The sequence below is a fragment of the Frankliniella occidentalis genome, unplaced genomic scaffold, assembly GCF_000697945.3.
Source record: "Frankliniella occidentalis isolate FOCC.00 unplaced genomic scaffold, Focc_3.1 Scaffold103, whole genome shotgun sequence".
Classification (NCBI taxonomy): domain Eukaryota; kingdom Metazoa; phylum Arthropoda; class Insecta; order Thysanoptera; family Thripidae; genus Frankliniella; species Frankliniella occidentalis.
In genome coordinates this window covers 546,459-565,314 of record NW_026267232.1, presented here as the reverse complement: position 1 = coordinate 565,314, position 18,856 = coordinate 546,459, and the positions used below count along the sequence as shown (strand labels likewise).

General features: G+C 40.6%; 6 protein-coding genes across 7 annotated transcripts in view; 3 read left to right on the top strand and 3 right to left on the bottom strand.

The window, feature by feature from the left end:
* The first annotated feature begins 2,018 nt into the window (after nt 1-2,018).
* Nucleotides 2,019-2,768, top strand: LOC113209393 (uncharacterized). The gene is made up of 3 exons (XM_026426879.2): nt 2,019-2,377; nt 2,475-2,587; nt 2,667-2,768. The coding sequence occupies exons 1-3, from the start codon at nt 2,153-2,155 to the stop codon at nt 2,764-2,766; spliced, it is 438 nt and encodes a 145-aa protein (XP_026282664.1). The 5' UTR covers nt 2,019-2,152; the 3' UTR covers nt 2,767-2,768.
* Nucleotides 2,769-2,830: 62 nt separating this feature from the next.
* LOC113209383 (UV radiation resistance-associated protein) lies at nt 2,831-7,899 on the bottom strand. The gene is made up of 10 exons (XM_026426861.2): nt 7,654-7,899; nt 7,193-7,314; nt 6,925-7,120; nt 6,565-6,847; nt 6,171-6,484; nt 5,920-6,092; nt 5,621-5,844; nt 5,373-5,540; nt 5,030-5,258; nt 2,831-4,942 (listed from the first exon to the last, which is right to left on the bottom strand). Exons 2-10 carry the CDS (start codon nt 7,283-7,285, stop codon nt 3,944-3,946), a joined length of 2,679 nt encoding a protein of 892 aa, XP_026282646.1. The 5' UTR covers nt 7,286-7,314; nt 7,654-7,899; the 3' UTR covers nt 2,831-3,943.
* Nucleotides 7,900-8,061: 162 nt separating this feature from the next.
* Nucleotides 8,062-11,154, top strand: LOC113209387 (cell division cycle protein 23 homolog). The gene is made up of 9 exons (XM_026426869.2): nt 8,062-8,348; nt 8,699-8,845; nt 8,928-9,273; nt 9,355-9,532; nt 9,631-9,810; nt 9,917-10,081; nt 10,173-10,419; nt 10,515-10,710; nt 10,797-11,154. The coding sequence occupies exons 1-9, from the start codon at nt 8,245-8,247 to the stop codon at nt 10,893-10,895; spliced, it is 1,662 nt and encodes a 553-aa protein (XP_026282654.1). The 5' UTR covers nt 8,062-8,244; the 3' UTR covers nt 10,896-11,154.
* On the bottom strand, nt 10,977-12,531 carry LOC113209392 (uncharacterized). Of its 2 annotated transcripts, XM_052269799.1 has the most exons (6): nt 12,404-12,531; nt 12,086-12,271; nt 11,797-11,985; nt 11,501-11,716; nt 11,195-11,424; nt 10,977-11,113 (listed from the first exon to the last, which is right to left on the bottom strand). In XM_052269799.1, exons 2-5 carry the CDS (start codon nt 12,219-12,221, stop codon nt 11,195-11,197), a joined length of 771 nt encoding a protein of 256 aa, XP_052125759.1. In that variant the 5' UTR covers nt 12,222-12,271; nt 12,404-12,531; the 3' UTR covers nt 10,977-11,113. The 2 variants fall into 2 exon arrangements, with proteins under 2 accessions (XP_052125759.1, XP_026282663.1); XM_026426878.2 differs by lacking the exon at nt 12,404-12,531 and having other exon boundaries at nt 12,086-12,393.
* Nucleotides 12,532-12,712: 181 nt separating this feature from the next.
* LOC113209384 (elongation factor G, mitochondrial) lies at nt 12,713-16,520 on the bottom strand. Its single transcript, XM_026426862.2, has 14 exons — nt 16,330-16,520; nt 16,089-16,247; nt 15,879-16,011; nt 15,457-15,778; nt 15,255-15,373; nt 14,986-15,175; nt 14,719-14,908; nt 14,413-14,559; nt 14,119-14,313; nt 13,876-14,028; nt 13,677-13,794; nt 13,477-13,596; nt 13,225-13,385; nt 12,713-13,141 (listed from the first exon to the last, which is right to left on the bottom strand). Exons 1-14 carry the CDS (start codon nt 16,396-16,398, stop codon nt 12,935-12,937), a joined length of 2,283 nt encoding a protein of 760 aa, XP_026282647.1. The 5' UTR covers nt 16,399-16,520; the 3' UTR covers nt 12,713-12,934.
* A 271-nt stretch (nt 16,521-16,791) lies between these two features.
* LOC113209385 (S-antigen protein-like) overlaps nt 16,792-18,856 on the top strand; it is a gene marked incomplete at its 3' end in the record, with an annotated part of 5,386 nt that continues 3,321 nt past the window's right edge. Inside the window, 4 exon segments of the mRNA XM_026426865.2 lie at nt 16,792-17,086; nt 17,721-17,848; nt 17,925-17,989; nt 18,101-18,856. Of these exon segments, the coding sequence (XP_026282650.2) occupies nt 18,150-18,856 (707 nt within the window).

Below are 18,856 nucleotides of genomic sequence, written 5' to 3'. Positions count from 1 at the left end.
AGGGAGGGGAAGGGGTTGTCCTCGTTTATTTGGGGCGGGCTTGCAAATCACGGGAGTATTTCTACGTATGCTTTATCTACTTCTGTGATGCGGATTGAAAGGAGGCGGGAATCGCCGCGTCGTCTCGAGTAAGCCGCTGGAAAAGTAGGCAATTTGCGCTGCAAAAACCCCCCGAACGTAGACAACCGACATTGAACCGCTCCCCCCTGTCAGCCGAACCTTAGACCGCGCCTGAGCTATGCGAGTAATTTCAGCTCCGGATTCCTGCCGCCTGTTTCTCTACTATTTTGATTATTTTCCGCGGCGTTGATACAGTTGATGTAATTTACTGCCGGTCCCGGGTATCAGGCTGCCGCGGGGGCTGCGCTACGCTACGCCCCCCCCCCCCCTCGGCCAGCGTTTGTACACTCCATTAGAGAGGTATTCATCGGAAAGACGTGATTCGACGAGATTCTAGCGGGGACCGCCACAGCTGTCTGCTGGCCGCACATCTGCAGCTGCCGCAGCTAGCTGTCCCTATCGCGATGCCAAGCAGCTAACCACCAGCCGAGTGCCGCCGTGGCCAAGCCATGCGTGCATGATAATAAACACCACAACGTGTGGTACTCGATGTACGTGTAGTTGAGGCGGGGCGGGGTGCATTCGCACTCCACTAGTACATACCTGTGTGTAGAGGTACTACGTGTTGGTGCAGTTGGACGCGCCTATTGGTACATCGACGGGCGGATTCAACTTCTCTTGCGTATCGCAGCGCCGCCCGCAAGACGCCGGGCTCGCAAAATAAGCAGCTGAACGGTTTCGTGGTAGTTGCAGATCAAACATCCTCCCCACCCCTCCCCAACCGCAACCCCTTGGGAGTGCGAATGTATTACCCGAACGCGAGGGGCTTTACGTCCGTCTAGGTGCTGTTCCGGTGGGGCTTCAAGACATTTTGCTACTTTGAGGCGTCTTATATCCGAGGATACTGGCGCAGTCTCTCCAATTTCGTGAAACCCGCGACTACGCGCCGCACTGTCTGTGGCAGCCTGCGGTCAACAGGTAGCGGTTAAAGCCGAGGCACGTCCACGTTCGATGGGCCGGCCACACACGGGTGGAGCTTGGACGCCCCCCCCCCCCCTCTTCCCCTCACTCACACACATTCTTCCCCCCTTTGCTCAGAGCATCGGATTCCTTCGCACTTCTCGCTGACTCTGTAATTTGACGAAAAATAAAAGTCAGTTGTGGGCGCCCCTGGCCGGGAATGGGTAGGGGGCAGCAGGCAGCAGGGGTAGGGGGGCCATGGGCACGGCGCGCTCTCAACCAACCAACCTCATCATTTCACGAGCAAATAAGAGAATTATAAGAGGAATCGTCGGCGCTGAGGATCGAATCAAGGGAAGAAACACAATAATAATAAAAGTAAATTCGAAAAAGGCAAGCCGGGGAGCCTTATGTGTCACGTACTCCGTGCCGATCGAACGGGCGATGGAGGATGGAGGCGTCAGAAGGCGTCGGTGTGCTGGACTTCCCCTCAAAGTGCGTACCTTCCGATGATCGGCCGCACTCCGAACGCAGCCGATCGATAGCATCTCTCCGCAGACTCATCAAACTCGGCTCGAAGCGAAGAGGGATAGTGGATATATAGTAAGAAGGTATCCCGAGGTACCCGTGTGACCTCACTCGCCCACCCGACGACCTCCTTCTTCCCCAACACGTGCATGTCATAAAATCGCCAGTGACTGTAAAAACTATGGCGATACACAACACAATCTGCCCGCGCGGTGGCAGATCGGCCGAGTCCACGTCCGCAGTCAGACTGTACCGCATGGCACACGTGCGGGCGGGTTGCCTACTCCGAGCCGTAAGGCGCCATGGTCAGAGACTTGCTGACGACAGGCGACACCGTCCTTCGTGCGAGTGGCACCTCCATGGTGACAGTGTTAGATACCGATGAGCACCATGAGCCCCCACCCCGCCACCCCTCTTGCCTACCTCCCACTCCGTTCCCTGCCATATTTCGCATCATTTGGTAAGAACCAAATCGGAAAGCTCTGAAAGGCGCCGCTGCACCGCATTGTTGAGCCGGCCGGCCTGAGCCGGTCCGCTGGCGGTCTTGCCGTTGACGTCGTGTCACGAGCTGTGCCCAGGCCGGCCCGGCCACCCTGACCGGGCGATGGCCAGCGACCTGCCCGTCGAAGGGGTTGACTCGATCCCCCGCGACCTGCCGGTCGAGGATCCCGACGTCGTGACGTACCTGGCGACCAAGATCCGGCGGCTGGAGCGGTGGCTGCTCGGGGAGCTGCGCCACGGCCGGGCGGAGCGCCGCCTCCTGGAGGAGCTCGTCAACATCAAGGAGGAGGACCTCGAGTTCCACCGCCAGCGTCTGGACGCCACACTGGTAGGCCACCCGAGCGTGGTTCAAACGCAACAGACAGGGACCCCGAGGGACTTTGTTTCGACATCGGCGTGACGTGGTCCCTTGCCGTGCTTACCAGAAGCAGGTGAGGCGACTCCGCTCTGAGCTCGGCGAGAGTCGGAAAGAACTCCTCGAACGACGAAGACTCCTCAGCCAGGCCTTCGTGGACAACGTGAGGCTGCGCGCCGACAAGTGAGTAGCAACCAAGTAGGCTGTTTACAATTTTCAGCATATTTGCCTAAACCCAGCGGTCTTTGCCACCTTGTTTCAGCAAGGAACTGAGGTCTATGGTCCAAATTAGGAGTTTGGAGACTTATCATTCTAAAAAGACAAATGATGTGTTTATCCAATACACTGACACAGACCTTTAACACAAAAGCAAACTGTTGAACCTGCTTATTGTCTAGATGGTAGGACAAGATAGGAAAGAACTGAGAGTTTTTATATAATTTTGTATTGGTTAACTGTCTTGTACATTTAACAATATGAAGGAAAAATAAAGTTACAATTTTACCGCTTCCTATTTCTTTGCAATATGCATAAAATAACAATTCATAGAATATATAGTAGATACAATATCAAAACCACATACAAAGTTGAAAGCTTAAATTTGTATCCTTAGTATTATTGCTATTGGGTTTCTTCAAAAACCTCCTATCACATCTGAAAAAATGTCAAAAAAAGGAATAATATAACAGTAACAAAAGTATGAGGAAAGAGCTGTAAACTGTGAATACATGAAATGAAATAAGTATGCAAGAATTCTTTGGTGAAAAATACAACCTTGCACTTGTATCATGATTAAAGGGATAGGAAGAATGAAAGAAAAGTAGCTAATTTGAGGGGAAAGGCTGTCAAACCAAACAATTCAAACTTGCTTCATTATACATATAGAAAATCAGAAACCTACAATCACTCTCACACTAAAACTTGACAACTATAATATCAAGTTACGGAAAGAAGATATCACAAGCTATTCAAATCACATGGAACCATTGTGTTTGAATATGGAGACAATAATCAGATGAGCACATAAACATATTACTCAAACCTGAGAAGGTAACTAGCAAAATATGACAACATATTTCTCCCACAAAGAAAATACCAGGAACAGACCATGGAAGTACAGTGGAATAGTGATATGACCAGTACTGACCAGTACAAAAAGAGAACAGCTACAACAGAGAAAGCTGGTCCCTTTTAATTCTAGCATATTTTTGGTTGTCGAACATAAAGGAAATCTATGTTATAACAATGTCATCATAAAAAATATCCTTGTGATGATCCTTGCAAGGGCAGCGCCAGTGTCATGGATAAGAGTCAAGACAACGCCTTATTTATTACAATATCAAGTCTGTCTTCAATTATTGCAACATATGCCCACAAGACAAAACAAACCACCCAAATATTGTCAAGAGATGGAATAGACCTGCAAAACTGATTCTTAAATGCAAGAAATGTGTGACTAGAAGACTTTGCACCACTTTATGTGGTGTTAAATTATCTATATTTTACATCATAAATTACACCCTGTTATTAAAGTCTATCCTATGTACTTCCATGTCTTGAACTCATGAGGTTAAAACTTGTAGCATGGCTAGCCAAAGCCTCAGTTCGACTGGTAACACTGGCAAATAAATTGTCAACAAGAACACTTTCTTCAACACCTACACATTCCATTCTGTTTTCTTCAGATTCTTTTCGATCCTCGCATAATTTTTTCCTCACAGAATTTGTCTGTAGCTCTCCCATATTTTGTGAATTACTTCCATTTTCTCTTTCATATAAAGGACTTTGATTGGTACTTGAAATAGAGGCAAGAGCATCTGTTCCAACATCTACTTCAATATCTCCCATTACTCTTCCAGAACTCAATGTGTCAGGCTTTCGCTCACTTGGTTTTCTGCTTGTGGGTTCTGAAAGAATGTCTGAGGAAGAAACCTCATCAATTTGAACTTTTTTTGAAGAATCCACATCACAAGGCATTTTTTTAAACAAATCAGCATTAGATTTCTTAGCTAAATTGCATGCAGCCATTTGTGGACCTAAACCTTCTTTAATTACATGCCCAACCGTTGATTTCTCCTGGATCAAATTTTCAGGTCCTGCACCTTTAGCTGGACCATCATCAAAACTCTTGCTTGAATCGACAAGTTCTGCTAAGCGTTCAGTGACTAAAGTAAACTCAGATTTCTTTCCGATTTTGGGGAGTGAACTAGGAATATCATTTTCATCTGAAGATGTAGGAACAGCTCCTTTGACACTTTTCCAGTCCTTTACTTGAGGCGTTTGATTGTTGGCTTCAATAACTGTGACAGATTGTTTTCCTCCATTCACAGAGTTCATATGACTGGCTATGACTAGGTTTGGTTCTGAGCCAATAAAAGTGAGATTAGATGTGGAGGATGATGGAGCAGTGCCATTCAGAGGGTTGCCTCCTATACTGACTGCATCTTCGTAAACTGACTTTATCTCTTCATACTCATCAAGCCCTTTATCAAGAGAGTAACTAAGGTTTGCGCTGCCTGCTAAACCATCAGATGTAATCTGAAAAACACAACATAAAAATAAGTACTAATTTAAAAATGCAATAAAATGAAATTTCTGTAAATAATAAAACCAGAATACACCTACATGGGGAGAAAGAGGTGTATAAGATCCTGTTCTCTTATTAATTGGGAAGAGGAGCTCTGTACTCCCCATCGACTTCGAAGATCTATGTCTGGCCCTAAGTTGGTTAGGACTGATGAGAATACCATGACTGGTGCCAATGGCTGTGACACTCCCCACTGGGCTCACATTGACAGAGGATCCTAGTACATCAAGGGAAGATCCCGACATTGAGCGATGGTGACTTTCCAGCCTGCAGCAGAAAGAAAGAGGAAATATGTCAAAATAAATCAAGAGCCCACCCATAAATCATCAATACCCTTGAGAGCCCAGCCGACTACTGATAAAGTATACATCTCAGACTTACGTTGGAAACTGATTTAAGTGAACTAAATGATACACATTATGAAGTGTTGCTCGTAAATCATTAGTTGGGAACCCTACTTGCCAGCGTAGTTGAGCAATATTTTTGTTCAGTAGATAAACACCGTAATGAAACTGGAGTTTATCTTTCCCACGGGAAAACAGTGGAAACCTTTTGAAACATCATTTGTATTTATTGAAATGATTAATATTGCATTTTTATGTTTATATAGAGAGAATTTTAGTACTTACTCCCTTTCTCTGTCAGGTATTTTGTCAGAGATGTGGTCAATAATTTTGCTACGAGATCCAAAATGAATTATGGGGTAGCGAAGCGGCACTTGCAAAAATATAGAGACCATCTGCACTAAGTGTGCTACAAATCCTAGGGCAACAGACACTGACACATCGTCAGCATTTGATAATTCCTCAGAGTTTGGTAAATGAATACCACATATGGTATATTTCCCATCAGTCTGCATAAAGAAATATTATGATTAATCATAGGATCAATTGGAAATCAGTAACTTTGTAAAAAATATCCAACTCACCAAAGTTACTGGATAAATGTGGCTGAGTTGCGACAAAAGATTTTTCCTGCGAAAACTAAGCTGTGAGCTTTTAAGAACAAACGCCTCAAACATATCAGTGTGATGGCGCCGCCTTTCTCGCAAATGTTCCACTTCTTTATGCAAGTTTTGGTACCGTTCTGTCAACTCACAACCTAAAAGATAAGGTAGTTCAGAGCCAAGAAATACAAAGATAACAATGAATTAAAACACTAGGTTTATAGTGTACATACTATGGTCTGCATTATCATTCGCTGCTACATCCCGCTGCTTTTCTAAACATTCTAGTTGGGCCAATTTACGTTGCTTCTCTTGACGGAGAAGAGCCACCCTAAAACGAAGCACTTCAACTTGACAGAGAAGAGTCATGGTCTCTTGTTTTTGCTGAGGTTTGGGTCTGCCTTTACTTAGAAGCCTTCTAATGGTTGGATTACTTTCACGGGATATACTTGCATCTTCACTAGACATCCCGCCAACTAGTATTTTGTCCTTCAAAACACCTGACTTTAGACTCATTTTTTTGATAGCTTGTTGTTTATTTCTTAACCTGTAATATGAGAGGATGGGAAACAGAATATTACTTGTTTTGAGAAATAGAAAAACTGTATTAAATGACTTGATACTTACTTTAAAAGAAGAGAAATTGGATAACTTGGTCTAGTGTCCCCCAAGGGAAGTACAGTTGACAAATAACGTGTCATTGCATTGGATGGCAACTCCTTTACACTCAGTCTGTCAGTGAAGTAACCACCTTGCATATGAAGAACAACAGCTTTTTCATTGAAATGTGAGGCATTGGCTGTAAGTCGAGGTCCAAGGTACACTAAACCACTGAAATAGACACCCCAAACTAAAACCACATTATCATGATTTTGCTGTCCTTGATGCAACCACAACCTGATCACTAAACCTAAAAGAATACAAAAGGTACATGAGATGGATAAATACAGATAATTCAATAAATTGACTACACCAAATATTCCTCACCAGTGGCAGAAGTATTGACAGATGAAGGTAGACCAGACACTTCTATTTCTCCCCATTTTGGATGCTGGTGTTGCAAACGTTCACTTGTATAGAAAGGTGGAGACATCATAGTCTGATGAAGGGTAAAGTACAGGCTGCTGCCTGGATGCCAAGGTACATTGTAGGCAGTCACCTGAACCATACTCCTCAACCGTTGCTGTGAAGGAATATGCAGTATATTAACTGGGGAAAAATAGAACGTAATGTAAACAATGTGTATACACTTTACCTGCTGAGTGACAAGGGGAATCCACTCTTTCCTCCTTGGTGTTGGGGACCACTCCTTCCATCTTGATGAGGCTCTTTGAGGTAGAAGTGACATTGCTTGGACTTAATGCAAACATTTATCTTCTGAAATTTGACATAAAGGATTTTAATTTATCCAAACAAACACATAATTACCACACCCTTCAGTTTGACATTAAGTAAGCTCAGTCTTGGTGACTTAATTTTACAGAAGTGAAAAATATTTGGAAGTTGAGCAAAGAATAGAAGATAACTACTGACCAAGGGAATACTTATTCTTAGATCTTATGGACATAGACAACCCCATTTAAAAGGGGGTTATGTCCAATATTTTAGAAGTAAAATTTACTGTTATACAACAAACTTGATTAGTGAATTATTGCATCAGAGTACATGGGATAGCTTTGAAAAGGGAAATTATCACAAATATCGAGAAATGCTCACCTGTTGGTTAATGTTTACATATTAGGTTAAGTGACGTTTCTGTCTCCTGAGTCACCATCTCGGTGTCCTCTAGCAGCTTGGCTTGGAACAGACTTTTTGCTGTGTGACTTTTTGCTTTAGTTGATTTTCTGAAGAAATGATCAAGAACTATAGATGAGAAAGAAAAACTCTACTTGGGGTAAAATATCAAGTAAACTGGGAAGGGCGAACACACAGAACACCTAAATACAAAAACATCACATAACAAGTGCCAAGGGGAGGAAGAGGAAGGGTTCCTGAATCGAACTATATTGCAGACAGCGCCCTTTGTGCCTCCCCCTTACTTCCTCGTTCTATCGAATTTTAAATGTGTGCTATCGGAATTTAAGATCCTTCGCATAGGAAAAAAAATATTGATTGCATTCTCTCGTTTGAACCATTGAACTCACCAGTACATTCTATGTGCCTTCCTGGTTTATGTGACTGTACTTCCGATCTTTTGGTATAGTCTGATCACCTGAGGAATTTTACTGTTGGCGCCATAACAGCTGCCGGCTTCAAGCTACAAATGTCAGCACATCTTCCCTTAGCAGAGTTTTTGTATCTTCGAAAATGTCTGATATAACTTTTAAATTTGATCTCAAACAAATTAAAACAGAGATCCAAACAGCAATTATAGGGTGCTCACAAAGAGGACTTCTACACAGCACAAAATGGTAAGTAAATTTGTTTGACGCCTAACCTCATCTCATTTATTTATATTCCAAAATTAACCAATTTAACAAAAAGAAACTCCTAGTATTTTCAGGGATTGACATTTTAGTTGATTCTCATTCGTGGTTCTTATTTCGGCTCCTTTACAAATTTAATTAGTGAAAAGTTCTGTATTGCCACTGGGGTTATTATTATGAGTTTCTTTGAACTGTCATTTTAAGTTTAATCATTTGAACTTTTCTTCTACCTGTCACCATTTGAAACTGCAGGCTACATGTTTTTTGTCACAATATTTCCCTTTTTATAAAAGTGTTAGTTTATATTTGAGAAAATTAACTTCTTTGTCGCTCAGGTTGGCGGAAATGAACATAGCTCTGAAGGACGTGGATGTCGACAGTGCGGATATAACATCTCAACATAGTATATGGAATTTAGGAGATGACGATGCTGATTTATACACACTTGCAAAGACTTACTTTGATTTAAAAGAGTTGGATAGGTAATTAATCTAACAGTACTACATTCAATTACATATCTTAGGTTTATTTTAAAACACATTGTTTTCTGTTTCTTACTTTTAGATGTGCTTTTTACACTGAAAAGAGCACTTCACCAAGGACTAGATTCCTTCACTTATACTCACGTTACTTGTCTGGTGAAAGAAAGAAACTTCATGATATGACTGACTCAACTTTGCCACCAGACCCTACTCAAAATAGTTCATTGCGTGAGTTATCTGCTGAGCTTCGCATGGAGTATAAAGAAGGGAGGCTCGATTCATACTGTCTGTATTTATATGGAGTTGTATTGAAAAGATTAGAGTTAGTAAGAGATGCTCAGAATGTGTTAGTTGAAGCGATTCAAAAGGATCCCCTGCATTGGGGTGCCTGGCTAGAACTGGCAGCTTTAGTATCAGATCAAGGAAAAGTAAGCTCAGTTATAAAATTCTGTACATTTTTTTTTTTGATCCTGGAAATATTTGTTTAATTCAAGATGTTGCCTATTTAGGCACCCCTGACAGATATTCCTAACCACTGGATGAAACAGTTTTTCCTCGCCCACATGTACCTTGAGCAGCAGATGAATGAAGCTGCCTTGGAAATATATTACTTACTCCAACAAAATGGCTTTGAAAAAAGTAGTTACATAACTGCTCAGACAGCAATAGCTTCTCACAATAGAAGAGGTAATTTTGAAAAGAGACTCTACATTTTATTTGATCTTTAAAACAATAATTTCATCTTTTTTATTTAATTCTGAATTATTTTTCATTTGTATTTTTAGAGGTTGATTCTGCTATAGCAACTTTTCGCCATTTGCATAAAGAAGATCCATACAGATTAGACAACCTAGATGTTTATTCAAATCTTTTATATGTTAAAGAGTTAAGAGTAGAATTATCTCAGTTGGCTCATCATGTTTGTGAAGTTGACAAATACAGGGTGGAAACTTGCTGTGTTATAGGTAACCCAGTTGTTTTAAATTTTTATTGTCCTTCCTAATTTATTTCTTAAGTGGTTTTGACTATTGAGTTGTTTTTCTTTCTTGTCTCCCCCATCTACTCCTTCAGGAAACTATTACAGCTTGCGTTCTGAGCATCAAAAGGCTGTTCTATACTTCCAGAGAGCATTGAAATTAAATCCACAATACTTGTCAGCATGGACACTCATGGGTCATGAATTTATGGAAATGAAAAACACAAATGCTGCAATTCAAAGTTATCGTCAAGCCATTGGTAACTTCTAGTACCCTTTTAAAGTTGTTCTGCAATAATCTTATTTCAGGTAAAGTGTAAGATTTTCAATGTTTGGGATTTTGTTTTGCAGAGGTAAATAGAAGAGATTACCGCGCATGGTATGGCCTTGGTCAAACGTATGAAATTCTGAAAATGCCATACTATTGCTTACATTATTATAAGCAGGCTCAACAGCTTAGACCAAATGATTCTCGAATGTTAATAGCACTGGGAGAAACCTATGAGAAGCTTGATAAAATTCAAGAAGCTCTGAAATGTTATTTTAAAGCCAGAAGTGTAGGTGATATAGAAGGTATTGCCCTTCTCAAGATGGCTAAGTAAGTTAACTTCACTCTTTCCTTCAGCAGTATATGTCTTTGTGGTTTTTATCCCTCTCTTTTTTGTCTTGATACTTACAAAGTGTTATTTTCAGATTGTATGATAAATTACAAGAAAGTGAAAATGCCTCTGCAGCATATATAGAGTATGTGACTGATAATGAAAGTAGTCAAGCAGGTGAAAAAAGTGAAGTTAGCCAAGCTTATAAGTACCTTGCTAATTATTACATTAAAAGAAATCAATATGATGAAGCCTATAAATATGCTCATAAGTGCCTTGATTATGAAGATGTAAGTTGGATACTTCTCAATGTGTTGATATAATCTTTAGCTCAAGTATTTTACCAATTACATATCTGATTTTGTGTTTTTTACAGACAAGGGAAGAGGGCAAAGCCCTATTAAAGGCTGTGGCACAAACAAGAAGTCAAAGTGATAGAGAATTAATGGTAGGAAATATTACTATGTCTTGTTAGTGTCTCAAACAAATAAGATTCTTATTATGATTTTAATTTTATTGTTTATCTAGCATTGTTTTCCCTTACCTTGAAAATAAAATTAAATAAGAGTTTTGGATTTATCTTAAAAAGTTTTTAGTAGCACAAACAAGGTTTTATTTTATCTATAGCACTGTATTGTTACATTACCATTTCAATATGGATATTGTTATAACTTAATTTTACCGCCAGTCAATCTAAAATTGAAGAGAGAATTACAATTTTTTATTGAAATGTCTTAATTGTTCACAAAGTACTATTCCTTCTCAACTACTCACCTAAGTACAATTTGGAACCTTGGATATTGAGTCACAATTGCTCGTAACAGGGTTATAAGCTGTTGTTGGTTCACAACTGCCTACTTTCATTGTTCCATCACGTAAACACATGATGAAAAAGTGACAATTGCCTGGGTAAGGGTGGCGAGAATGATCACCAAATTCGAGTATGTTATGTATGGGGCATTTAAACAACACTGGTTTCATTGAATCCGCAGGCTGGAGGGGTACTGGAGACCACAATTTAAATATGTTAAGGAAATAGATAAGTCTAAAAAAACTCAACATGTTTTATGATAATCTTACCCATTAGAGTTGATGCCTCGGTGGGTCTTTCACATTGAAATATCTCCTCATCGGTCGGTCTTCTGCAAACTTTCTTATTATTGTCAAAAATTAGGGATCGTGGGCATGAATCTGGTACGGCTGTACCATTGTCACATTTGTAGAAACGGTTGCAATTTTTGGGATCTGGATATATTCCAAAGAGTCTTTCACACACTCCTCGCCCTTTTGGTGCCTCTGTGGATGATCAGTTAATATGATGTAACAAACCCTGTGTTTTATATTTCTTTTTTTCTTCCGCCATTTGAAATACTCACGTAATCTCTTTCCCTTTTCGCAAGTCACTTGATGTAGCAGTTTGCAACCTTTGAAAAGTACAAAGCCATACCCGTCCAGGCACTGTCCAAGGTAGGGCTGCCCATTCTGGCAGGTGAAGTAGCGGTCACAGTAGACCTTATGAGGGCGAGAATAACTGCCTCCAGGCTCACAAACGGGCCACTCTGTGGCTATACAAATATTGCAATTATCAATAATACAATCTACTCAAAGTTCATTATAAAATAAAAACTACAGTGTCGATGTGGGCTTGTCTGGACACCCTCTCACCTTCACCTGCCGTCCCGTCCCAGGATACGGTGAGGGCGACTCCCTCCAGGGGGTTGCTGGGTGGACCGTCCTGTGTCTCGTAGGGAAGTCCAGGGTCGTCACCCTCGTCAACATCCATGAGCGCGGTCCGACCCATGCCGACCAAGCAGACCAACAAGGCGAGCCCCGACACCCAGTGCGCTGAAACTGTCATGACACGCATGGCACCCACCTCGTCCACCCTCCGGGACAGCACGCTCGTCAATGCCGTGGTCGCCGAGCCCACCGAACTTCGCTTCTTCATCGGTCTGCCCCCCTCCTCTTTCTAATAGACCTTACCATTAGTTTGATAGTGAGTGTGGATGGGCTGCTGGTGAGCTCCAAGGAGATAATACTAGCCCGCCCGACGGAACGCGCTCCACACCCAAGCATTACCCCTGACGAGTGCGGCCCATGTCATTCCCCCACCCCCTGAGATAAGGCCACTGCTCTGGGAGCAGTCCAGAGCACCACTCCACTGATGACCGTCGTCACCCACCGGAGCTTGATAACACTTCAAGCTTATTTTTATTTTCTACAAATTGTTTCATTTTTAAAAGTGTAGTGTTCTATTTAAAGAAAGGGGTACATTTAGAATAAAGACATGAATGTAGATCAGGATGTTTAATATTACAGTTGACAACACTCCTTACTGGTATAAATCACAGTTTTTTGGTAGTTTTCTGCCTTCTGGCGAATTATTTTAACTCTAATGTAGTCAGTTATAGAACTAACTCACAAGAGAAAGTCCATTAATAGCTTTAAACAAGATGTTTTAGCGCTGCAGACTTAAGGTTTTGACACAGATAAGTTCCTCTAAATTAACTTCCTTCACTTTCTGCCCTTTTTCTTTGCTTTTTCTTTAGCTAAATCCTTTTCTGATATTAATCCCATTTTAATTTGGTACTCTCGGACTAACTGCTCTTCAACCTCAGGTTCAACTGGCGAATAACGTGAATATTCCATACTGTATTCTCCTTTGCCTTGAGTTAAAGACCTTAGTTCCCCAACAAATCCAAACATGTTATTTAAAGGAACCTGTAAAATAGAAAGAGACAATTTGTTCTCAAACCAATTTTTACTAAAAGAAAATAATGATGTAGAATGTAGGTATAGCATACCTCTGCTTGAAGGGTTATCCAACCTTCCTTTCCCTCACTTCCTGCAACAATTCCTTTCCTTCTGGAAACAATGCCCATTATTGCTCCTTGGAATTCAATAGGTAAGGACACTTCTACACTCATGATAGGTTCCAACAGCTTCCAGGAACCTAATTCAAAAGCTGGAATACAATTTTAAAGTTGGTGTAAGATATCATTAATAAGTGAAAACCATGATAAATGGGTTGTGAACATAATTCTTTTGAAACACACCATCCTGGAGAGCCCCCTGTGCTGCAAGATTAAACGCATATTCACTTGAGTCCACAATATGATGTGCACCATCAAGCAAACGCATTTTTATACCAGACAACTGATGTCCAGTCAATGGTCCTAAAATTTAAAAGTCTAATTAACTTAGTTGACCTCTAAACTAGGGCAACTCATTAGAGAAAAAAGTGGAGAACACTTGCCTTTTTGAGCAGCTTCATGCAAACCCTTCTGGATACCAGGAATAAATTGTTTTGGAACATTAGTGCCAGTAGTCTCATCCACAAATTCTATCAGTGTATTTTTTTCTGGTGGAAGTGGCTGTAAATAAGTTTGGGCAAATGAGTGTCAAATAAAGACTCCGTCAGCACAACAGTCAACCACTTTCTTGAGGACACTTACCTCTAACCAACCAATCACCTTGGCATACTGACCAGCACCTCCACTTTGTCTTTTGTGCAAGTAATCAAATTCATATGGGGCTACTAATGTCTCTCTAAAGGATACTTTAGGCTTACCCAAGATAACTGGGCAGTTGTACTCACGTTCCATTCTCTATGACCAAAAATAAATAAAAACAATTGCTGGATAAAGAAAAACTAATGCAATCGAACAAAATATGTAAATAATATTAAAATTAAGTACCTGGGCATAAATTTCTAAGTGAAGCTCACCCATTCCCGAAACAATTGATTCCTTATTGTCAACATCATAACTATAATGGAAAGTAGGATCCTCTTTAGTGAATCGGGAAATAGCCTTTGACATTTGGTCTGTGAGAGTAGAAGAGGCTGCTTTGATGGACATGGAAATAACAGGGTCTGGTACATGCATTGATTCCTTGATTTCAAACGGGAAAAAAAGAAGAAGAGAGTTAGTGAAAATTTGTTTTGTTAAACTATGAATGACTTTCGAACACGGTATAAAAGTATCACTTACCATGGACATTTTCAATTTGCTGTCTACAACAAATGTGTCTCCACTTGCGCAATCAACACCGAAGAGGGCAAAAATATCTCCAGCAAAAACTTCATTAACTTCTTCCATCTCACTTGAATGCAATCGAACCAAGCGTGAGACACGGACCTAGAATACCATAGGGTGAAAGAATCAGACCATGACAACTATTTACAGTCAGAAGTCAGACCAAACTAATGTCAGAATTCTTCAAAACTCTAAACTGCTTTGAGAAGCAGGACCTTAGGCTGGTCATACTCGAAGATATTTCTGGGCAGAGAACCTTACCCGCTTTGCACTTCGGACATTGTAGATTGTTTCACCCTTCGTAAGCTTTCCTTGGTAGCACCGCATGTACGTCAATTGTCCAAATTTGCCAGCTTCAAGTTTAAATGCAAGAGCAACAAAGGGGTTTTTGTCACTACGCTCAGGGCTTAAAACAACTTTAACTGTTTCTGGTGTTTCATCCTTCTTCTTCCTACATAAAAAAGTTCTCGTAATGGTATCTAATATCTATCATATATGTTTTCATTAATTTTGTATTGGTCAACATACACTTCCTTTTGAAGAAAAGCAAGATTTTCAACTTCACCAGGATTAGGCAAATAATCAAGCACAGCATCCAGAAGAGGTTGCACTCCCTTGTTTTTCAGAGCTGTACCAACTAATACTGGAGTGAAAATTCTTTTCAGACAAGATCTTCTAATAGCTTGTTTAATATCTTCTTCTGATGGCTTTTTCTCCTCTAAAATGATTAAAGGTGAATTTGGATTAAGTGGAAAGTACATACGTAAATGTTGTAAATTGAGTAAAACTCTGCTTACCCAAAAACATTTCTCCTAATTTTTCATCAACGTTGGACACATGTTCAATTAATTCCTGTCTGAATTCTTCAGACATACTGCGAAGATCAGCCGGAATTTCATCTTCTCTCACAGTTTCTCTGAGAAAAAAATAGGAAAATATAACAATATTTCAAAATAAAAAAGTTGACTGGAATTCTGGAGCATGTTAAAATCTACATACCCAAATTGGCCTTCAAAATACAAAGCTTTATTTTGAATTAAATCAATGATTCCTTTGGTTTCACCCTCTGCACCAATAGGCAGTTGCAGAAAAGCAGCATTGTGCTGTAACTTAGACCTCAATTGATTCAAAACATGTAGAGGATCTGCCCCCATACGATCTAATTTGTTAATGAACCCAATACATGGGACGTTATATCTTTTCATTTGGCGGTTGACAGTTAATGTTTGGCTCTGAACACCCCCAACAGCACAAAGTACTAAAATGGCACCATCAAGTACCCTCAAAGCTCTCTCAACCTCAACTGTAAAGTCAACGTGGCCTGCAGCAAGGAAAGAACAGTTTGAAAATTGTGTGATACATCCACTGCCTCTGAACTAAAATACATTGATTTGTGTAGTAGCTATTTTAACTTTTCTTACCTGGCGTATCAATTATATTAATGTTGTGGTCTTTCCACCGTGTGTATGTTGCTGCAGATTGAATGGTTATACCACGTTGTCTTTCCAGTTCCATAGAGTCCATCACAGCTCCGACATTATCTTTTCCTTTGACCTTAGAACAAATTTTAAGTCTATACAAAAATAAATTAGAAGTTAATGTTGACAACCTAGGACAAAAAAACAACTCACCTCATGCATTTGCGCAATACGACCAGTATAAAATAAAATTCGTTCAGTCAAAGTTGTCTTTCCAGAGTCAATGTGGGCTGATATGCCAATATTTCTGATTTTTTCTAGGGTGGCGTGCTTGGAAAACTTGGTATTGCTGGACATGCATAATGATGGAGTCTGTAAAAATCAAATTATTACAGTACTCTAAGAACATTGCCAGAGACGTTTAACCTCACAGCCAATAGTTAAACACACTTACTTTATCAATGTTCCTTTTGAATTTAGAGAGTACCCATAATGGTTTGTCTATCTTGAACGTCCGCAGCATTTTAGGTGCAGAACGTTCTGAAAGCACGTTCGTTTACAACCAAAATATGATGAAATAACCTAAGTTTGCATGCTTTCTGCAAAAGCAGAAACAGAAAAGAAAAGGGGGGAGGGATAGAGAGGTGGAGGTGGAGAGGAGAGAGGGGAGAGGGGTGGGAGTGGGTTCATTCAGTATGAAAAACTTAGCACACTCTCGTGTGATGCAAGCATGGAGTCAAGCCACTAACGTAGGGAGACGCAAGGTTCGGCCGGGTGCCACCAGCCCTTGGGGGATCCGTCCACCGCCTTCGTGGTAGGTGGCGGAACGGTCCGGAGTCTTTACCTTCCTCCTCCTTTCTTTTCTATTAGGTGCTGGCAACTGTGGCAAATCATTCTGCTCTAAATATTGACAGAATATTGGAGTAAGAAGGCTTTTTAATATTATTTTAAAACTTTGATTGTCATTTCTACACTGTTATGTACGATCTGTACAGAAAAAGTCCTGATGAATGCTTCAAAAAAATGTGAAGTTTTGCCGTAGGTTGGCATGTGTGCTTGTTGTGATTTGGGTGTTGTGATCGGGTGTAGAGGTTACGTCGGTTTCGTCAACATTTGATTACTTTTAAATGCTATGAAATGTTTTTTAAGAAAGGGCCACAGTTTAGTTAAAACAATTATTAATTTCTTCATCTAGTTTAATTATTGGGACGGTATGACGATGGCAAAAAAGTAATATCTTTGTAAAATTAGCACTACGGAACGGGCGATCGTAAAGGCTGCACACTTCTTTAACACTTTAAACAAATAAAAATAATTTTACCGGGGTGTAAGGGTACTGAATAGCATCTCTCAAGTGCAAGGATGATCAGCATTATACTGTAGGGACGATTTTCACCTTAGAAAATACATTTGTTATAGTTTTTAGTCAGTCGCTAGTTCACTCAGCGCAGACGACGTAGCGGAGACGCTGGTCGAAGGGTGGGGGATCCGCCATGACAGATATGTCTGTCTCTCTCACACTATCCCCCAATAGCTCGTAGCAACGTCAAAATTTCGCAAAAGATCCAATTTTTGTTAAGGTACAGAGGAAAAAAATGTGCTGGTGATCATCAGCATTATATACCGAATCTATTGGATACCTTGATCCGACTCTTACTCTAAGAGAAATGTTCTCAAATCGTTGAAGAACTAGGTGGTGCACCAGACCTTGCGTCTCCCTACGTTAGTGGCTTGACTCCATGATGCAAGAGATGTATATGTGATATGTGATGTGAGATGCATCGAATTATTTTCAGGTAAGGTTATTTTGCCCGTAAGATTAATGGATGTGGCTCTTTGCACCAGGTTTTCTCAACGGTGACCGTAGAAGTAAATCATGTCCTTCCCTCTCTCGAAGCGTCAGAACTAAGAGCCAAGTCAAACTCTCCCCTATGCCACATAACCTGACGGTTTTTGGCGCCAAAGTATTAACGGTAGCTGTTCTGTTTCTGTTATTGTTCTTTATCAGTCAGATACTTCTATTTATTTTCCTTTTGTCGATTCGTCAAGGTTTGTGGTATCTGAAGTGATAACCACTGTTCTCAGTAAAACCCAATTTTGGGGTTTGTTTTCTGGTAACTACGTCTTTCATTTATCGTTATTTGCTAAAATACTGTCATTCTTCCAGTATGTCAAATTTTCATGAATGATAATAACTTTTGTTACTGATCACTTTTTTATTTCAGACATTTCTGTTGATAACATATTGCCCTTAATGAATTGAGCTGTTATGGGATGGCATTGAATCAAGCAAATGATAGTATGTCGAACAAGGAGAAGAGGTTACGATCCCTCAGCAGTGATGAAGAGAGCAAGGAAGAAATAAAACATGTGGCGAAGAAGCAGTGTCATAATGGAGAAAAGGTCAAGAAAGACTTGAATAAACTTTTGGATTCCAGTACTGAAGATATCCGTTTGGTTCTAGATTCGAGTATTGAAGACCAATCCTCCAATCATTTGTCTGACAAACCATCAGCGATTTGGGTCAAGTGTGATAAGGATTTGTCTTCTGACACGGATGCACCCCCTGTGAATTCAAACATTAAGAAATCTAAAGAGAGAACCAAAGAGGAAGGAAAAAATAGTGATGAGGATTCATCTTCTGACTCTGATGAGAGAGAGAAGAATGGAAAGGATTTATCTTCTGACTCAGATGCACCCCTTGTTACTAAATCTAAGACAAGCATGAAGAATAGTGAGAATATCCCTAAAAAATTAAATTTAGTGTTAAAGAAAAATGAATCAGAAAAGAAACAATCAAAGAAGGCAAATAAACCAATAGGTAAAAATAAATCTGGTGGCAATGATTCTACCTCTGACTCTGGGCCTGATTCAGAGTCGGAAAAGAAACCTATGAAGAAGACAAGCAAGCTGTCTAGTAAAAAGAAGTCTGATGGCAATGAGTCTGCCTCTGACTCTGGGCCTGATTCAGACTCAGAAAA

Coding starts and splice junctions, on each gene's coding strand:
- LOC113209387 (XM_026426869.2), top strand. CDS start 8,245: ATGTCTGATATAACTTTTAAATTTGATCTCAAACAAATTAAAACAGAG. Junction 9,533..9,630: donor AGCTTCTCACAATAGAAGAG/GTAATTTTGAAA, acceptor TTGTATTTTTAG/AGGTTGATTCTGCTATAGCA. Junction 10,420..10,514: donor GCCCTTCTCAAGATGGCTAA/GTAAGTTAACTT, acceptor TGTTATTTTCAG/ATTGTATGATAAATTACAAG.
- LOC113209383 (XM_026426861.2), bottom strand. CDS start 7,285: ATGTCACTTCTACCTCAAAGAGCCTCATCAAGATGGAAGGAGTGGTCC. Junction 6,093..6,170: donor GAATGATAATGCAGACCATA/GTATGTACACTA, acceptor CTTATCTTTTAG/GTTGTGAGTTGACAGAACGG. Junction 5,259..5,372: donor CACTTAAATCAGTTTCCAAC/GTAAGTCTGAGA, acceptor TTTCTGCTGCAG/GCTGGAAAGTCACCATCGCT.
- LOC113209393 (XM_026426879.2), top strand. CDS start 2,153: ATGGCCAGCGACCTGCCCGTCGAAGGGGTTGACTCGATCCCCCGCGAC. Junction 2,378..2,474: donor AGCGTCTGGACGCCACACTG/GTAGGCCACCCG, acceptor CGTGCTTACCAG/AAGCAGGTGAGGCGACTCCG. Junction 2,588..2,666: donor GTGAGGCTGCGCGCCGACAA/GTGAGTAGCAAC, acceptor ACCTTGTTTCAG/CAAGGAACTGAGGTCTATGG.
- LOC113209392 (XM_026426878.2), bottom strand. CDS start 12,368: ATGAAGAAGCGAAGTTCGGTGGGCTCGGCGACCACGGCATTGACGAGC. Junction 11,717..11,796: donor CGAAAAGGGAAAGAGATTAC/GTGAGTATTTCA, acceptor GATCATCCACAG/AGGCACCAAAAGGGCGAGGA. Junction 11,425..11,500: donor CGAGGCATCAACTCTAATGG/GTAAGATTATCA, acceptor TGTGGTCTCCAG/TACCCCTCCAGCCTGCGGAT.
- LOC113209384 (XM_026426862.2), bottom strand. CDS start 16,398: ATGCTGCGGACGTTCAAGATAGACAAACCATTATGGGTACTCTCTAAA. Junction 14,029..14,118: donor ACTTAGAAATTTATGCCCAG/GTACTTAATTTT, acceptor TTTTGGTCATAG/AGAATGGAACGTGAGTACAA. Junction 13,795..13,875: donor AGGTGATTGGTTGGTTAGAG/GTAAGTGTCCTC, acceptor ACTTATTTACAG/CCACTTCCACCAGAAAAAAA.